At 37.1% G+C, this 20243-nt stretch overlaps 1 protein-coding gene across 30 annotated transcripts in view; it reads left to right on the forward strand.

Annotated features, from left to right (window-relative positions):
• Nrxn1 (neurexin 1) overlaps positions 1–20243 on the forward strand; it is a 1058343-nt gene that overhangs the window by 475618 nt on the left and 562482 nt on the right. For all 30 annotated transcript variants that reach the window (XM_085690899.2, XM_087907274.1, XM_087907282.1 and 27 more), the window contains 3 exons: positions 9357–9479; positions 16949–17330; positions 18368–18558. In XM_085690899.2, coding sequence (XP_085547025.1) covers positions 9357–9479; positions 16949–17330; positions 18368–18558 — 696 coding nt within the window. The remainder of the gene's footprint in view (positions 1–9356; positions 9480–16948; positions 17331–18367; positions 18559–20243) is intronic.

Genomic DNA, 20243 nt, shown 5'->3' on the forward strand with positions numbered 1-20243 from the left:
TAGCAGATGTTGCTTTAAGTGATAAAAAGCATTGAGCCAATTTGTAGACAAATGATTTCTCTTATTAACATATTTTCCAGTGCTATCTGAGGCACAGGGAAGAGATGTGTGTTGCTCAAGTTCCCACCAGAACAGCTGCTCCAGATCAACATAAATAATGTTTTACAAAGTATAAAACAAAAACAGAAAGGATCTTTTTACGTAGCAATCTAATCAACATAGAAACACTGAAGTTAATGTGTTGGGTTTCTCAGGTGGAGGGAGGTTCCAAACATGCCTTTCCTCAGTGGTTAGTGTTCAGATTTTAAAGAATAGACATGCTGAAGTTAACATTTGGTTTACGTTATTTGCTAGAAGTACTTTTTAATAGGAAAGGATACTTTTAATATTTTAGTGAAACACTGTGTGTCTGTCCTTAATTTTGAAGGCAAACAGCTCTCCATAAAGTTCTTCTGAATCATTTTCAAGCCTCTAAAGAATCAAAGAGTGCTGAAGGAGAAATAGAACACAGACTGGAGTTACCTCATTTGGCTGGCCATCTATCTTTTGTGGATTTTAGAGAACTGTTTTGTCACCAAGTACAATTAGTTACTGGCGTTAAACCCCACCAGCAGGACAGACCAGGGGCAGTTCTCTGGTCTCCCACAGGACATGCAATTATATGCAGACTATGTGGTAAAAGTGATTTCAACTTTGTCTTGCATGTACATTCCTGAATATAAACCTTCAGAAAGATGCTTCAAGATCAGTTAAATACAAACTTTATACTGCTAACTAGTACTGCCCGAACATATGCGGTGGGAGGACCCATGCTCAGGCAGTGGTCTCCAGTCCTTAGCTTCAGATTCTTCATTTGGAGCAGGGACTCCATGTTTTCAGTTTGTACTAAGTCTGCAAATTATGTAGCCTGTTTGCACACGGGATTATAGAAAGGAGCAAAAGAAGAATGGAGGCGTGTGATTTACATGTTTAATTTCAATTTGCAATTAAATTTCCTGCTGACTCACGGGAGAAGTAAAAAAATAAAACCCCACTCTCTCTGATCACTAAAATTTGTGGAAGGTAAAATAGAGCCACCTAATAAAAAATTAGCATGCTTTGATATTTTTCATAACTTATTAAAAATAAAGAGGTCAAATTAATATTGGTTTTCAAAAACATTTTCAGACCAGAAACTAATAATGAAGTCAAATGGCAGACTGTGAGTGCTATAATCATGACCCAAGTAACACACTCTCATGCCATTTTCCGACAGGAAATGTGGCTGCCAAGAAGCGTGACTCGGGCTGTATGCTGCAGCCATCTCTGCCAGTTCCAAGGGCTTCTCTCTCTTCCTGTCTTCTCACAGTGACAAGGCTGGCTTCTTTCCCACAGGGTCCTTCCTCCCACTACAGGATAAGGGAATTGCCAAATAACCCTGTTGGCACCTGGAGAAACTGATATAAATGGAAATCTATTTTTATACATATATTCTCACATACACAAGCATCAACCTTGAACATGAAGCTGTCTAAATCTGAGGAAAAGCAGCCTAATTAATGCATCCTAGATTTTGTGTTTATAAAACATTTTAGTTAAGTTTGTTTTTAGTTTGTGACTTTTCTTTCTTTTTATGAAAATAATAATCACAATATTTAAGGTCACCTTTGAATTAAAGGTGTCAGTAACTCTAAAACTCCTCAAGAGTATCTGATTCTAAAAACACGTGACTATTTTTATTATAATTTCTTTATTACTCAATGTGTAGAAAATTATGGGAAACTAAATTGCCTATTTACTAGTGTAATCTTACAAGGTAAAAACACAGACCACCTAGCTAGCCATTTAATGAGGTTTTATTGAAACACAGTATAAACATTTGTCACAATATAACTTATAGTCTGCTTTTTAGAAGAGCAAAACTGAATAATTACAATAGTGACCTTATGACTTTCCAGCTCGATAGAGTTGCTCTTCAGTCAGCAGGAAATATTCCATCCCTGACCTACTAGCATACCAGATTCTTCAGAAAAACAAAGAAAACAAACATAAAACACCAAAAACACTTCTAGTCAGGGTTTTGCGAAAGCTAACATCATTGTTAGATACAACATATTTTCTAAATGTAAATGAATAGGAAAATGTGTTATGCAATCTAGAATAAATAAGAATAATTACATAACAAGAGGATACCACAAGCAATAGGAACCGCTTTTGAATTTTCATAATTCTGTGATTTCATGGTACTGTATCTTTTCTCTCTTTCTATATATATATATGTATAATTCAATTACAGGTGTCACAGGCAATTTAATGGTTTTTAAAATGTATAAATGTACACTCTAACTGGAGTATATAAATATATGAAAGTAGTCATATATGAATGTAGAACCAAATTATATGTTTGGTGATACATTGCTTTTCAGAGTTTGTTTATGAACTATGGAAATGTCAATATACACTTTCACATTAATGTAATGTCTAGCCCAGATGGCTGTAGTGAAACATAACCTACTATTAATAAAGTGGAGACTGTAGACGAATCACTTCTAGAAAACAAGTTTCGTTGAGTTCCACCTGTCTGTCATCTAGGCAGGGTTTTCACGAAGGATTTGCAGGAAGAGCTTCAGAATGTTCGCGCTCACTAAGTGATCCCATTGGAGAAGCAGATTGAGCACTGAGGTGTCTGGTGGCTCTACAACAAAACAAAGTGCACTTTGTGCTTCAGAGGCTAAGAGCATGGGAGAGATAGCCTGTTTGTGCACTTAACATCTTTGAGATATATCACAAGAAGCTGATAGGTACCCAAAGGGTGGGAAAAGGGTTGGCAAAATTCTGCCTAGTGGCACACAAGTCTACTTTTCTTAAGAGTCCTAATATAAATGTTTGGATATGCTTGATCCAGCTATATCCACCTTTCAGTTCCAGAGGCTGCTGTGAATTTCATCTGGATGGCTCTGTTGATTTCTTTGAAGGTTCCTGGCCTTTATTTTACTGTCCTCTGTTGCTTCTCAGTGCCCCCACTCCCATGTTCACAAACCACTTTAAGAAGTTCACAAAATATTTGCCCACATGTTTTTCAATTTTAAAATATTTGAAACTAGCATTATGTGCATCCTGTCTTACCCCATAAGGCAGAGTGCATGCTTGTTGAGCAGTTTGAGTCCCATGTGCTAATGTATTTTAAATTTGTTTTCATAATTAGCTTGACTATTTCAGAATCAAGTGAGTAAAAGTAGTGAATGTGAAATTTCAAGTTCCTGATTCACATTTATTCTACTATGCATGCCGATGTCCGATGAAAGGTGCAACTCCACATGTGAACTAAGTGTTGAGAAGGTGTATGAACAAAACCCATCTCCTTCAACATTGCTTGTAAAATGTATACAGTTTCGAGGCTGCCTATGGCTCTCACTGATACTTCTGCCCAGAGTAGGAACATCTACTTTAAATGCATGTAGACCAGGGTGACTGCATGTTTCTGAGTAAGAAAAAATGGGTAACGAGAGAGCCAAAGATTATTCCCTGATTTTTAGGTGACTGTCTTAGTTAGGGTGTGTGTGTGAAGAGACAGCAAGACCACAGCCACTCTTATAAAGAAAAAAAAATATTTAAATGATGTGGCTTACATTTTCAGAGGTTTAGTCCGTTAATATCATGGTGCACAATGGTGGCATGCAGAAAGGTGTGGTGCTGGAGAAGGAGCTGAGAGTTCTATATTTTGATCCACGGGCAACAGAAAGTGGTCTGAACTAGATGTACCCTGATCATAGAAGACACCAAAGTCTACCTCCACAGTGACACACTTCCTCCAAGAAGGCAACACCTACTTCAACAAAGCCATAGCTCCTAATCGTACCATTCCTTATGAGTTTATGGGGGCCAACTACATTCACACCACCACAGCGGCTTTGTTAAGTAAATCCCACAGATACCAGAGATCTGCACTTTTCTTCTTACACTATCAGAATTTTTGATGAGGCCTCAAGGTGCAAGATAGGAGCCGGGTATCTCTTCTTTTGTGAATTTTTTAAGGTTCAGTTTGTAAAATTATATACGGAAAGAATAATTACTAGTTTAAAAACAGTGATAGAAGCCACTGCCACAGTTCTGTCCCTGGAGTTTCACATGACACAGCCTTCATTGTAAGACAAGTGAGAACAACCAGCTTATTCTTTACAGTGGTCTTTCCCCAATCCAATTTTGTGAACAGGTGAGAGAGTTACCTACCTCTACTGTGACTTAAAGAAAAGTCCCTTAAATATCTGTGATTTCCCTGCTAGCCTCCTTTTGTGTGATTTGATGCACCAGAGAATCTGTGCACAACTACGTGATATGGAATACAGTACTTCTTGATCCTGGATGAACACTGATTATTTACAGTGAGGTCTTGTGTGGCCATTAGGCTGATTAAAATGCACTTTACCTTTAGCATTTGAGTATAAAAGTTAATAAGCACAAATTGTCACTTATCAATATTTTCCTGGATTCATTGGAGTTCCTCCATTTTAGCACATACAAAAATTCATTTTAGCACATACAAAAATCTTTTTGAGTTTCTATCTGGTCTTCCTCCTTTCACTCAGGTCAAAATTAATATATTTGAATTAATAACAGTAAGGAGCCTCTTACACATTAAAGATACTTTCACATCTTTTCCAGGAAGGGGAGTGATGTAGAGCTGTCTGCTCCTTCCAAGAATGAAGGAATGTTGAAAGTAGTCCCAGAGGAGTTTCTCTTATAAGCTTTTATGGACCATGGCCAACAGGAACAAGGAACAAACATTTAAGTAACAGAGTTAGTATGTAGCAGACTTGAAACAACCTAGATTTCTGCCTCTTTCCCCATGTGAAAAATATAAATCACAATACAGTAACTCCTTTCTTCTGAGATTTGATATTTTAAAAATCTAAGATCACACTGATTTGACAGTAAAATATTCTCATTTTCTATCTCTGTATTTCTGCCTCTCTGTCTCTGTTTCTCTCTCTCTCTCTCTCTCTCTCTCTCTCTCTCTCTCTCACACACACACACACACACACACACACACACACACACACACACACACCCTTCATCCCTTTCTTTGTCTCCCTTACCTTAAGTTAAGGTTAACTTTAAGTTTCCTAAGGGTAAATCTTAGAGGCATCTGGAATTCATGGTATTTTATGTAAGAACAATCCACCTGAACAAACTTAATAGTATGACAAACTTAATAGTTCCATAGCTTAAATTAAGATCTGATAAAAAAAAAAACCAACATGCTAACAAAAGTGCACATACTTTTTTTTGCTTAGTTTTCATCTTTGAAGTAGTGCAAACAGCAACTGATGATGAAGCCATAGCCAGTTAGGGTATTCTTAGAGAAGATCACTTTATAGTAGGCAAAACCTTTTAAATTTCTCTAGCCTGGAAACCTGGAGCCTTGGCTTCTTCCATTAAATAGCTGTGACCATGGAGATGACTCTATTCTCCTTAGTCTCCAATCTCCCCATTTGTAGATAGTTCCCTTGAGCTTCTATCCACCTTCCTCATAATTCTACTTCTGAAAGTCTTTGAAACAATAGCCTGGACAGGGTAATTCTAATGCTATCATGCAAATTCTTAGCTAAGGATCCTGGGCTTCTTTGTATCTCTCTCAGAATGCCCGGGGAATAGTTTCTGTCGAGGGGACCTTTTAATGGAGATGGAAGATCTCAAATCTTTATTAATTCCATTTCCTATTGCCTTTGAAACTTAGAATTCACTTCATCTTACTAGATCTTAGTCCATTTTTATTGATTTTTAATGCTATCTATGACTTGAATACTAGGTCACAGTAAAAACAAATGACAAAATTGCTTATAAATCTATTCCCAACAGAAAAGAAATAGTTTGCTGTGTTTTCTTAAAAACTTTTGTCTATCCCACTTAGGCTACATTGAGGAAACACTGCAGCCTAGCATGCATAGTTCCTTTTCTCATCTTTTGGGAAGCCCGAGATCAAGCAACAGTTCTGCTCTCTGGGCAGGGCTTCTTCCTAGCTTACATAAAACAGCTTTCTCCCAACATCTTCACATGGCCAAACAAACCTTCATTCTCTTCCACTTTTTGTAAGGAAACTCTTCCCACCTTGGAACTTTGTACCTCTCTCAGAATGCTCAAGCAACATGTCCTGTAGAAAGGACCTTTTAATGGAGCTGGAAGACCTCAAATCTCATGATTTCATCTAAACCTAATTATTCCTCAAAGACCACATATTTTAATGTATCACTTTGTATATTAGAAATTCAGCATATGAGCTCAGGGTTCATATATATTTGGCCCCCAACACACATAATTTCTGAAGTAAAAATGTTAGCATAATTGAGGCATGTTTTGATATCCTCGAAAGACCAACTAACTCTCGATGAACTTCAGGTAATTAAAAACCTGAGTGGCTATAAATTTACCTTTAAAGAGATGAACAACTCACCACATACGCCAACAACTGAATGCCCTTCTTTCAAAATTTCATGCAGTTTTAAATTTATAGAAAATGTTAGCTTCTAAATGAATGGAAGAGATCAGTCAGTGAGCCCTCCCATTGTGGATAGGGATTGAGAAGACAGGAAGCTAAGTTTTAGTAAATTGTTGATTACAGGAAATATTTTTCCTTCATTAGTAGAGCCTCTACACTGTGTCCTTAGTAGCATCAATTTAAGATACCCTGAGAGGCCAATGTGCTGTTCAAAAATGGGCCTACACACAGGATGTAGAGGTTGTTCTGACAATGCAATCATTCTGTAGGAGAAACTCAAAGCAATCCCAAAGAAAATCTTATCCTTTTAAACTTCAGCTAGCAACAGAGGGCAAACAGGAAGTCAGGTTGCTAGCAGAGGGTCTCATTGCCAGCAAGTTCCATAATGTAAGTGGATATATGTTCCCTTTGAATAGACCAGATGGAGGAAAGCACTCACTACATTCTAAGCCATGCAACTTTGGGAACAGTGATGTTACCTTTGTAGGAATTCAATTCCACAGCGACAAGTTGATAATAATGCAGAGATGGAATAAAGCATCTGCTACACAGCATGCACTCTCTGGTCTCATCTCCATAGCAGCAAATCAAGGGCCTGCAAACAGAATTCTTGGCTCGCGGCACAGTACGCTTTCCATTACATTTCATGTTAAGTGAGCACCCTCGTTGGGAAATGAGGCTATCAAGTGCATTTTTAAGAGCCTTGTCTTCTAAAATCAATCTGTTCACATTTTTAATAATGCAAGAAAGAAGTCTGAAGTTGGCCCACAGAGAGTTCTGTGCACCAAAGGTTTATTTTTAATTGGATTTTGTGTCTGTTGTTATGGAAATGGTGGTTTTGTAGATGAAGCACTATGATTTTACTGCAAGATCAAGCCCGGAGTGGGGGATGAGAATGAGCTCATCCTTGTGCTGCTTTTTCTTGACAAAACACATTTAAAATTAAAAGAACAGGAGCAAAGCTGCTTCAGAAGCATATGTTTCTAAGAAAAAATATCCCCCATAAATATAGATTTAAAATGATATATTCTCTTCTCAAAGATCAAAACTAAGGGTGACCCAGGTTACCAGCAGGACACAAAGCTACTGTGACCCTGTTAACCACTCCTGTCTTCTCTGCTGAAGCCACAAAGAGCTCCTTTGGTCTGGGATTGGCTTGCACCATTTGGTCTCACTGTGTTTGCAGACGCTGAACTCCCAGCTTCCACTAGTTGTTGAGTGATCAATTGCTAAGAACTTTTTCCAGAATAGTTTGTATTCATAGACCAGGATGAGTCATCAAACTCCCTTAGAGAAAAACAAGAAGTGATCCTTCATGATGGTTGGCACTGTTTAACGAATTGAGGCAATTCCCTTGAAAAACTTAGCTTATATTTTTGCCTCGTCCTTAGCTCAAGAGAGCATCCAAGGAAGGCAAGACTTAACATGAATACCCAGTAGCCCCATAAAGAAGAGAGAGGAAGCTGTATGACTAGTCTGTGGCAGGCACAGCTAGCGGTGAGCGTGTGTAGACAGGCTACTAAGAATTTCTACCCTTAGTTCCCTGACAGTTTTTTCTCTTCTTTCTTTCCTTCTTTAAAGATATTTTTTTTTCATTCTTATTTGTGTTCTGAAGATCTTTGCTGTTAACTGATTTAACTGTAGAATTTGCGAACGAAGGCTGGTAAAACATTCCTGACCCTCTAGCAGTAGGAAAAATCAGGAACGCAAATGAAGCCAGGTCTGTCACAGTATTAACATATCTGCAAATTATGAGACTTTAATAATGACTTGAAATAATGTGTATTTATAATTATATTTTTCCAAATGAATCATTGCATTATTAAATACTTTTATTGAAAACATCATATTAATAATTATATTAAAATTACCATTATGTAAACATGTTCCTTTTGTTTTCGAGTTAAAGACATATATAGTCCCATATGACTATATTAGTAATTTTCATTAAACATGTTTCCCAAATAATGTCTATTCTAAATCCATTTAAATTCCTTGCATACATACTTTGGAAGTCCTTTATCACTTCACTGTATTATTTACCTCCTTTCTTTTGGCTTTTATTTGTTGACCCTGTTACTTAACATCACCTTTTCCCTCCTGGGTTTTAGTTGTCAGTACATTCTCTATTTTGGCCTACTTCTTAAAAGTCACTATTATTCCGATATATTCAGAAACATCTCCACCATACATATAGATTTGCAACTTGTCAGTTAGTTATTGGAAGGTTTTTTTTTTTGAGCTGGTTTTTAGATTGAATTGTCCATGTATTTCAGAGGCTGATAAACTTACAGATTTTGTGAGTCTTGGAGATACACAATTTAAGATATGAAGGGCAGCATTGTACTGGCAGTACCAAGAGATTGTCACCAGGGTGCTGTGGTCTCCTTTCCATTACCATCTGAAAATGTGTTTTAATGTCAAATAGAAGTCTCAGATATTAGATATCTGATAAACCTCTTCACTGTTAAATATCAGATAGTTCCTTTAAAAGGAGAACATGCAAACTTTGGAAGGCTTCCAATGGTATATTGAATGTGCCTATTTATGACAGCAGGTTAATTCTCTAGTCTTATTAATGCAACAGGATAAAAATTCTTAAATTGTCATACCTGAGTGTTTGTTAACTTGTCATTTTCCTTGCTTGCTATGACTATTAAGCTTGAAAATTGGCCCTCTCTCTCTCTTCCTTTTCTCTTCTCCTCTCTCTCTCTCTCTCTCTCTCTCTCTCTCTCTCTCTCTCTCTCTCTTTCTCTCTCTCTCACTTTTTTCTTCCTTCTCACTCCCCGACTCTCTTTTTCACTTTCCTCTCACTTTCTGTAAGGTTCATTTTCTTGTCTGATTCTGATTGCCCATAATGACTGTTTGGCATATTCTACAGGCAAAGGTCCTGAGACACTTTTTGCCGGCTATAACCTCAATGATAATGAATGGCACACGGTGCGTGTGGTTCGTCGAGGAAAAAGTTTAAAACTAACAGTGGACGATCAACAAGCTATGACAGGTAAAAATCTCCTGCCTCCAATACTTTTTCTTTCTTTCCTTTCTTTTTGTCCTTGTGTCTTCTTTTTCATTTGATTTTTTTTTGAGAATTTAATACCTAAGTAGTGTATTTCTATCACTTCCACCCTCTCTGTCTCCAACTCCTTCTATTCCCCACCATCTTAGGTGTAGTTCATATGGCTTGGTTTCAAAGATACATGAAAATATTTGAGACTGGGTGTGGTGGCATGCGTCCTTAATCCTGGCGCTCCAGATGAGGAGGCAGGAGCGTATCAGTGAGTTCCAGGCCAGTGCTTTACAGAGTGAATTCTAGAACAGCCAGAACTATATAGAGACTGCCTCCAAAAAAAAAAAAAAAAAAAAAAGAGAGAGAGAAGAAGAAGAAGAAAAAAAAGAAAAGAAACAAAACAACAACAAGCGAGAAAACATACAAACAAAGCCTAAAGTATTTCTGTCAGACTGGCATTTTGTGTGGGCGGGGATATTATTTCTGATGACCTTCAGGCAGTCAGAAACCACTGTGTTTAGTCTGATTTGAGAAAATTGTTCTTGTAGAGGACTAACGGGTTCAAGATGGCCGGTAATCACCTCGGAACTACAGAGTATTCAAGCATGGAATCAAGCTATTATGAAAATTTTCTTCATATTAGTTTTGTTTGAAGACCATTTTAAGTTTACCAAAAGTTCCAAAAATAAAAGTATGTCCCGAGTGCCTGTATACTGCTACTGCTGTAGCAGATTTCCTCATTTGCTTTGATGTTTTCACTTCCTTCCTATTCTCTCGTCTCATTTCTTCCCCTTAAAGAGCTGAGGGAAAATGATATTCAGAATAACCTTTTAGTCCCTGGATTCTTTAACATTTATTTTCTGAAAATAGAATTTACCTCTTATACAACATCTGTAGTGATACCATGCACTTTGACCTTCATAATTCTGAATATTACTCAGTGTAGGATTGGGAACTCTATGAAGTTGCCCTGTCTCCTGAGGCATCTTCCATCCAAATATTGCCATAAACTCTCCTCGTTTTTTAGAAGATTGGCATTGTGATTTTACAGAATTCTCTTCATACCTAATATTGATGCAAGCATTAGTTTTGTTTTTGTTGACTGTCCCTTCATGATTGACTGTCCATATTCCTGATTGAAATACTACCATTGGCAATAAACCTCCTTGTGGAATTCTATATGGAGGCAGGAGGTGCAGTGGGTAGATGTGTTATTCAATCTCTTCTCTATATAATTTTTTTATTTTCTTTCTTGACCTTAATAAATCATCTGTGATCTGTGGAAAGGCATATCAAGGACTTATAAATACCTGTGCTTTATTAAATGTTTTTATATAACTTATCATTTGATAAAGTATTTGTCTGTTTCAGTCAACTAAAGCAATTACAAAGAAACACTCAGCATCCTACTGTGTGCAGCACTTGCCTTCATGTCTCTGCCCTCTATTTTGTTGATTTTCTTTTCTCTTTTTCCTTTCTTTTTGATTGATCTGAATTCACAAGTTTATATATTTTACAATAATTTTTAATTACTCATCTTAAATAATTTTATGCTTAAATTATTGCAGATTGCTCTCAAGTTGGTCTCTACAATCTTGTGACATGTTTCCATCAGTTTTATTGTTTGTTTTCGTTCTTCTAACTTTTTTTCAGAACATGATATTCAGGCACCACTTTTGTCTGCTTATATTCACCAGCAGAATTATTTATTTAATTTGCATTTAGTGAGGGATATGTTTTTTGAATTTTACTTTAGATTAAAATATAAGCAACATAGTGTCCCCCTTCTCCCTCCAACCCTTTCTATGACTCCTACACAGCCTAAAATTTATACTCTGTGACATGAAAAGGCCGGCTTGTTTGTGTTTTCTCTGTCCTGCCCGACCCCCCAGCTGTTCAGTCCCAGAGAAAAATTACACAAAGATCTCTATTAGTTATAAAGCTGATTGGCCTGTTAGGTCAGGCTTCTTACTAGCTAACTCTCACATCTTGATTAACCAATTTTTCTGATCTATGTTAGCCATGTGGCTCAGTACCTTTTTCAGTGGGGCAGCTCACATCCTGCTGCTTCGGTGATCTGGGCAGGAGTGGGAGGAATCAACTTCCTCCTCCCCAGAATTCTCCTGCTTTCCTTGCATCATTTCCACTTCCTGTCTGGTTTTCCCACCTACACCTCCTGCCTGGCCAATCAGCATTTATTTAAAACATGATTGACAGAATATAAACAATTCTCCCGCACCAATACTCTCTTTTTTTAAATTATTATTGTGATATATATGATAAATATAATGATCTATATGTATGTTTATATATTGATGTCTGTATATGCAGTACATACATATGAATGATGAATAATACATACATACATGAATGTCACATACATGTTTAAACATAAAATTACTGAGTTTATTAAACTTGGTTTGCTTGTATGTATATGTTTTTAGTGTTAACCATTTGGCATTGGATCACTAGTTAGGGGCCTAATTCCTGGGGAAGATTAATTCTCTCTAAGCAGTTGTTAACTGTTTGTAGCACTTCATCTAGTGGTATAACAACATCTACACTGGCATCATTGTTTAGGTCTTGTTTAGGCCCCTTATTTTTGTAATTTCATGGGTGAAGCTTTCATATTATATCTAGAAGACACAACTTCACAGCCAGTTTCCTGATTATCTGGTTCTTTTAATCTCCTTACTCACTTTTGCAATGTTCCCAAGCCTATGTATAGGTGGTTATGAAAAAATGTGTTCAGCATTATGATCTTCTCAGCAGGTACAGATTGAAAATCTCTACAGATATGTGTATCTGTACCCACATGTACGCATAAATACAGATGCATGCATCCATATTAATTGCATGTCTACACAAATATAAACATAGACATGTTTTAGAATACATGATTTCACATTGCTATGTCTATGCCTACAGCACTGTCTCTTGATTTCCCTCATTCTATATTCCGAGACATTTTCTTTTAAGATGAGAAATCTAACTACCAATTATTTATTTGTTCAACATGATAATGCATCTAAAATACATTCAGAATTTTGTTACCATTATAATCAATAAATAACTTAGATTATTTGCTTCTTTTCTCCTTCCAGCCTTCATTCTTTTCTTGTTATTGCACACATTCATCTTTTTATGGTTACAATAAATTTATGGTAGCAGAATTTGGACAGTTTTATTCATACAATTCACAGGCACACCTCATCTTGAGCAATGAAGACGGGAATGGAAGTAAAGAGATCCAAGGAGGAGGAGTCTCTAGATTTTAGATAGGAAGGGGTTGCACAAATTTTGGGACACCCCTTAATTGAGAGTCAGTAGTTTTAATTTCACACTTCTTACACATATTCTGTGATTGTGTGTTTTGTGTGTTTGTTGATATGTGCCCTCACCGAACATGAGCTTTCCATGTAAGCACTTATTCAAATCTGTATGACAAACCTCATCATATTCATTCTTGACATCATTCCCATGTCATTAGTAAATCCCGTGAATATAATTCTGCTACCATTATATTTGAACAAAATCCCCACAAGTTTATTGTAGCCAATAAAGATGAATGTATGCAAGCACATACATATACACACACATGAGCACATGCATGAACACACACTTGCACACACACACACACACAATCACATCTTCTTCATATTTAAAACCTCTATTAGATGACAATCAGTTAGGATGCCCTGTGAATGACATGGCCCTTAGTACTCTTCTAATTTTGTATGAACCACAAACCTCACTTGCTCATAGTTTTGACTCATTCAGTACCTAAATACTGCATTCCTCTATCTCCTGTGTATGGTGTCCAACCCTCGATTCATCTTCTATAAAATTTAATATGGCTTTCTGTTTTGCAATTCTTCACATTTTTAGCTTAAATTTTACCTCAGTCTGTGTTTACTAATACAGTATCCCAGTCATGAAATTCATAGCATGTCTCAGAGTTTTGTTCTTATACATCTAATTAGGTGTCCACATCTTTTTTATATGCCTTTCCTCCAATAGACAATGAATTTTCTGAGAACAGGGATGTATGTGGGCATTTCAGTACTTTCTCCACTTCCTTACATAGCATTTGAAATATGTATTGACTATTCAATAACTTTGAAGTGAATTCACAAGAGTACATAAATCTGTCTTAGTGTTTTTAGACCAGGTTAGCCTCTAGCTCATGGAGATCCACCAGCCTCTGCCACCTGACTTAGTGATTTTGTTTGTTTGTTTTATTTTTGTTGTTGTTCTATACAGAAACTAATACAACTAAGAGCAAGGTAAAAATTAAAATTTTAATTGAAAATTCAACACAGATACTGAGATTTCTACAGAAGCAAAACATCCAGGAAATATCCTGAGGCTTTTGTTTCATCTTGATTATTTGAAAAACTGATGACAACCCCACTCTGATTTTCTAATTCTAAATTCATTCATTCAGTCTCTGGAAACTGACAATTAATTTTCTAGACAGTATAAACATAAAAACTTTTTCTACAAAAGCTTTTGAAAATAATTCTTCAAAGTTCTTATTGTTTTCTTTTTATTCAACACTGGTGCGTATACAACACTGTATATTACCGATGGAGGCTGAACATAAATTCTGAGTGGAAATACCTTAAAAGCCAGTGTCATCCAGTGTGTTCTTAGTGAGTGACTGCTTTAGTTGGTCCCCCCCCCCAGACTAAATGTGTCTCTCAATGCTACCTATCCAACTTTGGGTTCTTTAGAACTTTGACCACATATTTTCTTGTAACATGGTTACTTCAACACAGTCATGACCTCCTTGTTGTCAGGGTTTCTGTCCTACCCAGTTCCCACATTTGTTAAGTCTTAAAGAAAAATCACACAGATGTCTACATTAGATATAAACTGTTTGGCCCATTAGCTCAGGCTTCCTATGAACTCTTATAAGGTATATTAGCCCATTATTCTAGTATATGTTAGCCACATGGCTCAGTACCTTTTACAGCAGGGCAGATCACATCTTCCTTTTTCTCTGTCTGGGCAGGACTGCAGAGGGAGCTTCCATTTTTACAGAATTCTCCTCTTCTCATTGATCCACCTCTACTTTCTGTCTGGTTGTCCTGCCTATACTTTCTGCCTGGCTACTGGTCAATCAACATTTATTTAAAACATAATAGACAGAATACAGAATTATCCCACACCACCTCCTTATAATTTATGATATCCATAAACATCATTTTCAGAAAGAAAAAATTATTTTTTCACTGAACTTTTCCATCTTTCTGAATTAAATGTCCTTCCCTTCTTTGTAGCTTCTAAGTTCTTAGCAACATGAGATTTTAATTTTGTTCTGAATAGTTTCCACATTTTTTGCCAATAGAGCTTTCAAAAAGGAACACAGCAACTTTAGAGTTGGAGTCACCTAACTTAAGAAAGGTTTTTTAATATTGTGAAAAATTAATAAATGTCAACATCAATATCTTTTCATATCCTTTATCCTATATAGCTTATTAATTGAGTGCTGCTGATGTCCCTAGAGCTTTAAGTTTGAAAATTAATAAAGATTGATTTTTGTTGTAACCAAGGAATTAAAACTTCAACAGAGCAGTATTGAGGTCATTGAACAAAAACTGAGGAGCAAAAGCAAAATAATGTTATATGAAAAACCAGAATTGCTAAGAAGGTCATAGTAATTTACTTCAGTAACATGACCAGAGGCTCTGTAGGGTGTGGATGGAAAGATAGCCATCCTCAGGAAAGTGTGCATTTGCTTTTCAATATGTAGAGCAGAAGTCAAATTAAACCATTGACTAAAAAGAAAACATAAAAAAGATAACAGATGAGCCATCTTAGAGACAAGAGGCTTCTCAGAGATTAAAAATTAAACAGAACACAATTCAGGGGACTTCTTTTGTACTGATGAATTTTTAGCCATTAAAGTCAATTGATAACAAAAATATTTTGTCTTATATAATCAAATATTCCTTTTATATTTTATGTATAGCAATGTTTTATGATATTACTTAGCTTCTTTGCTGCTTTTATTAATCAAATGGAAGCTTCTCAGAGTGTTGGTGAGAGCCCACATAGGTAGTTTCAGTATTCATTATGCCTAGAAAAATGGTTCAGTGCATTTTCTTAGGGGTGATTCTGAGATTGGCCCTAATTAATGTTTTCATTAATATTATGGATGATAGCATAGGATGAGCTTAATAAATTTTCCAATTATGCCAAATTAGATAGGGAAACTAGCCAAGAACTTGGTTGGAAGAACTCGATTTCAGTTTAAGTGACCTTTTTGAGTTGCAGTAGAAAATGAGGCGTACAGCTTAATTGAGAATAAGAGGCTGGGAATGAGCCACAAGTGAGGATTAACTTTCATGGATGCTGTGCTTTGCCACTTAGAAACCAAGTTCTTATCTTTCTATTTAATTCCAAAGATACAGGAAGATAGAATCATTACTCTAAAGGTAATACGGTATTAATTTGACTATTAATGGGGTTGACACAGAAATACGGTGAGATGGGAAGAGAGGAGGGGTTTATGAGGATTTGTCCCTGAATGAAGGTGCAATCACACAACCCACTAGGATATTTGAGATACAATATCTCCTAGATTCATGGCACTTGTATCCTCCTCAGAACTGAATGTGCTTTGAATTAATGGATTTTGCTTAAACAATTATTTCTGAGGAAGAATGTGAGGAAAATGGAATCTCTGAGGCCAGAGATAATCTCTACAGTAACAGGAAGACTGCTCTAAGGGGTGAATCTGGATATCCACACAAGGAAGGGAAAGTAAAAAAAGACTATTTTTATTTTCAAACACATTTTAATTGTTCATTATTACAAAAACATTCAGTAGCTCTTTCCTATTTATACAGTGAATAGAACAATATATAAAAATTATTTTTTTCTGAAAGAAAATAAAGAGAAACATTACATAACTACAAAGCTACAATGTGTGGGTTGCTAATGGATGTGCAGTCATCTAGATCCATCGCTCTTCCTGACCCCCTGACCCTCTTTTCTCCCCTCTTCTTTTCCATTCCTTCCTTTCTTTTACTTTTCAGGAAATTGATAACATGTTAATGAGTATTTATTGTTTACTACAAGACACAGTTTTCCATGCGTCTTAGGCTGGTACAGAACTTAACTATGTAGGTCAAGCTGGCCTCTAACTCATAATTCCCTTCCCTTAACCCCTCAAGTCCTGACAGGACTGAAGAACATCACCACTCCTAGGAAGGAGGAGAAGTTTTATTACAGCTAAAATTCACATGGGAATTAAAACCTGGCTTAAGAAATTTTATTATATATGACCTCCTTACCCTTAAAACATACCCAGATATTCTTACTGTAAGCTACCTATCAAGTAAAAAAAAATTATTTAAAAATATGTTATTACAGTGAAAATTTGTAATGTCCTGTGGAAGTCTGGAAGGGTCTTTCACATGCACAATATACCAATGTATTATCTTTTCTTTTAGGCCAAATGGCAGGTGACCACACAAGACTGGAGTTTCATAACATAGAGACTGGGATCATCACAGAACGACGCTATCTTTCTTCTGTTCCCTCAAACTTCATTGGACACCTGCAAAGCCTGACATTTAATGGGATGGCATACATTGACTTATGCAAAAATGGTGATATCGATTACTGTGAGCTCAATGCCAGGTTTGGCTTCAGGAACATCATTGCAGATCCCGTCACCTTCAAGACCAAATCGAGCTATGTTGCCTTAGCTACATTGCAAGCCTACACTTCTATGCATCTCTTTTTCCAGTTCAAGACCACATCCCTGGATGGACTAATTCTGTATAACAGTGGGGATGGAAACGACTTTATTGTGGTTGAATTAGTTAAAGGGTACGTACGTATCAGTTCTTCAAGGAAAAGAGAAAAAACTTTCTCTTTTTGTAAGGTGAACTCCAATATCCAAAAGTCTATATGAAACTCAATTTGTTATCTTAATATGGTGGTAGACGGGGGGCGGGGGGGGATGGCTCATTTGCTCAAAGCCTTTAAGAGGCATCTTCCGTACATCTGAAACAGTGCAGTTTCATGTGTATACAAGTATATGTGTAAGTGAAGATCAGATCTAGTTCACGGTAGGGCTCCTTTGACTCACATACTCCAAATGTGGAGTTCCTGAGTTTTGACAATACAACAGGCTACTTTGTGCTAAATTAAATAGCTAATTCAGTTTATCGGATTAGTTCTTTAGTGAAATCCTAATAAATTCAAGCTTAGTTCTGTGATGAAAGTTAGTTCTTTTCAGAAAGAATGATGAGTTAGTGAAATGTTTTGATAATGTGATAACAAATGGACACATTTCCATGCATTTGGACACTCATTCACCTTAGGTGAATATCATTGTACATTTAATATAGACTGGATAATACACTAGGTAACACATATAACATACGGAAATGCATGTATGTTTCCCTTGCCATCCTTGTGTACATCTTACATTTCTCCCAACCTTGGAGTACACATACATACCAACATATAGCATTACTGAGTAAAAGTGAATATGAAAATTCAACAGAAAAACATGGTAAGCAGGTTCCTGGGTTGATCATGCACATATTTTCAGGGGTTTTGGTGGAACAAAAAGACAAGTGGAACAGGAAGTGTGCATTAGAACTTCATGTGGACGCATAAGAACCCATCTCCTATAACAAGAATTAGGTCAGTGTGACTGACCAAATGAGTTGATAACAGAAATGGGGAGCTAGAACAAAGGGTGATCCTTTCTGCTTTCAGTTTCACATGCAGGCCGCTCCATCTCAAGGTTCTCGAAAGAGGAATCCACTCAAAAGTGCCCTTGTATAGTGTCTTGTTTACCATCGTGGCTTATTCATAAAGCAATGACTCTTCTCTCTCCTTCATTTTCTTTCCAGGTACTTACACTATGTGTTTGACTTGGGAAATGGTGCTAACCTCATCAAAGGGAGCTCAAATAAACCACTCAATGACAATCAGTGGCACAATGTGATGATTTCAAGGGACACCAGCAACCTCCACACTGTAAAAATTGACACGAAAATTACAACGCAAATCACTGCAGGAGCCAGAAACTTAGACCTCAAGAGTAAGTATTGGCTAAGTCACAGTGTCCAGCTCCTGTACTCTGTACATGAGTGACAAACCCTTTGACAGGGTACAGACCCAGGCCTTCACAGTGTACAGCATCTGCCCAAAAGTGACAGGGTACAGACCCAGGCCTTCACAGTGTACAGCATCTGACCACGAGTGACAAACCCTTTGATAGGGTACAGACCCAGGCCTTCACAGTATACAGCATCTGCCCAAAAGTGACAGGGTACAGGCCCAGTCCTTCACAGTGTACAGCATCTGACCACGAGTGACAAACCCTTTGATAGGGTACAGACCCAGGCCTTCACAGTATACAGCATCTGCCCACGAGTGACAAACCCTTTGACCGGGTACAGGCACAGACCTTCACAGTGTACAGCATCTGCCCAAAAGTGGCAAACCCTTTGACAGGGAACAGGCCCAGGCCTGCTGCAAAAGTTGGCAGGAATGTCTGGTTTTTTCACATGATTAATAATACAACACACGAGCCTCTGTTCTCCTTTAATGTGGCATGAACATATGTATTTTTAATAACAGTTCAAAATGCAACACCTAAGAATGCATGCATGATTAAAATTTAAAGAAAGAGAAAAATGTGCTCATAATCTTGATATTGTTAAGAAAGGTAGGCACCTGCAAGTCTTCAGTCTCGGTGGCTTTCTATCAGTTTGGAGTTAATGGAACCAGATATATACTGAGCTTCTCTTTATTCCCCTCCCCCCCCTTGGTTACATTCCCTAGATGCTTTCAGACCTTTCTTCCAACAGTTATGAGCCTGACTTGTCCTTCATGATCAGTAGTGAGTTTTATTTTTCTTCACCACTTCCGTGATGTACACAGGCTCACACATACACACATTTCCATACATGTACATATACACATGATCTTGCTATCTGTCTATCTATCTACCACCTATCTACCTCCCTATCTATATTTATCCATCTGCCATCTATCTATCTATCTATCATTTATCTGTCTGTCTGTCTGTCTGTCTGTCTCTTACACACACACACACACACACACACACATTCACATGAATGCTGCCTTAATGGGTTGTTCAGAAAGTTTTAGCTGACATTTTCTTACTTTACTGAGGCTTAATTTTTTAGGGTGCTTAGAAGACATGCTAATAATAGGAGACAATAATATTAGATCGAATTTGAATGGGTCTTTGTGATTCACTGAGAACTATAGTTTTATATCTCATCATAATGATCAGGACAAAAAGCACTGGAGAAGGTTCCATTAGCTTTTCATTCTGAGTATGGGAGAGCTGAGGCTAGAATGTCTCAACCAGGGATGGAGCAGCTCCCAGAGGAGAGATAAGCAAACCCAGATCTAAGTGCATCCTCCTGACTTCCTCCTGCTCTGCCCTGATGCATGACAAAGCCCCTCAGATCACATTTCAGGCATATTTTGATTTAAAAGGCTGCTGGTTTATAATCATCAGATCTCTTCCTTTGATTTAGGAAGTAAATACATTGAGAGTTATCGAACTGGCAGGGGAAAATCCAACAGCAGTCCTTCTAGAGGAAAAAAAATGCAGCTTCTAAGCAAGGTGAAAGAAGAAAGTGTTTTATTTTGCATAATTGTCGAACATATTTACAATGCTGGTTCTTTATTTGTCACACAGAAAATATGTGACAATAGTTGTCTCCCTTGTTTCCCAGTGAGCCCCTG

Source organism: Myodes glareolus, chromosome 6 (genome assembly GCF_982192425.1).
Source record: "Myodes glareolus chromosome 6, mMyoGla1.1, whole genome shotgun sequence".
In the NCBI taxonomy this organism is placed as follows: Eukaryota; Metazoa; Chordata; class Mammalia; order Rodentia; family Cricetidae; genus Myodes; species Myodes glareolus.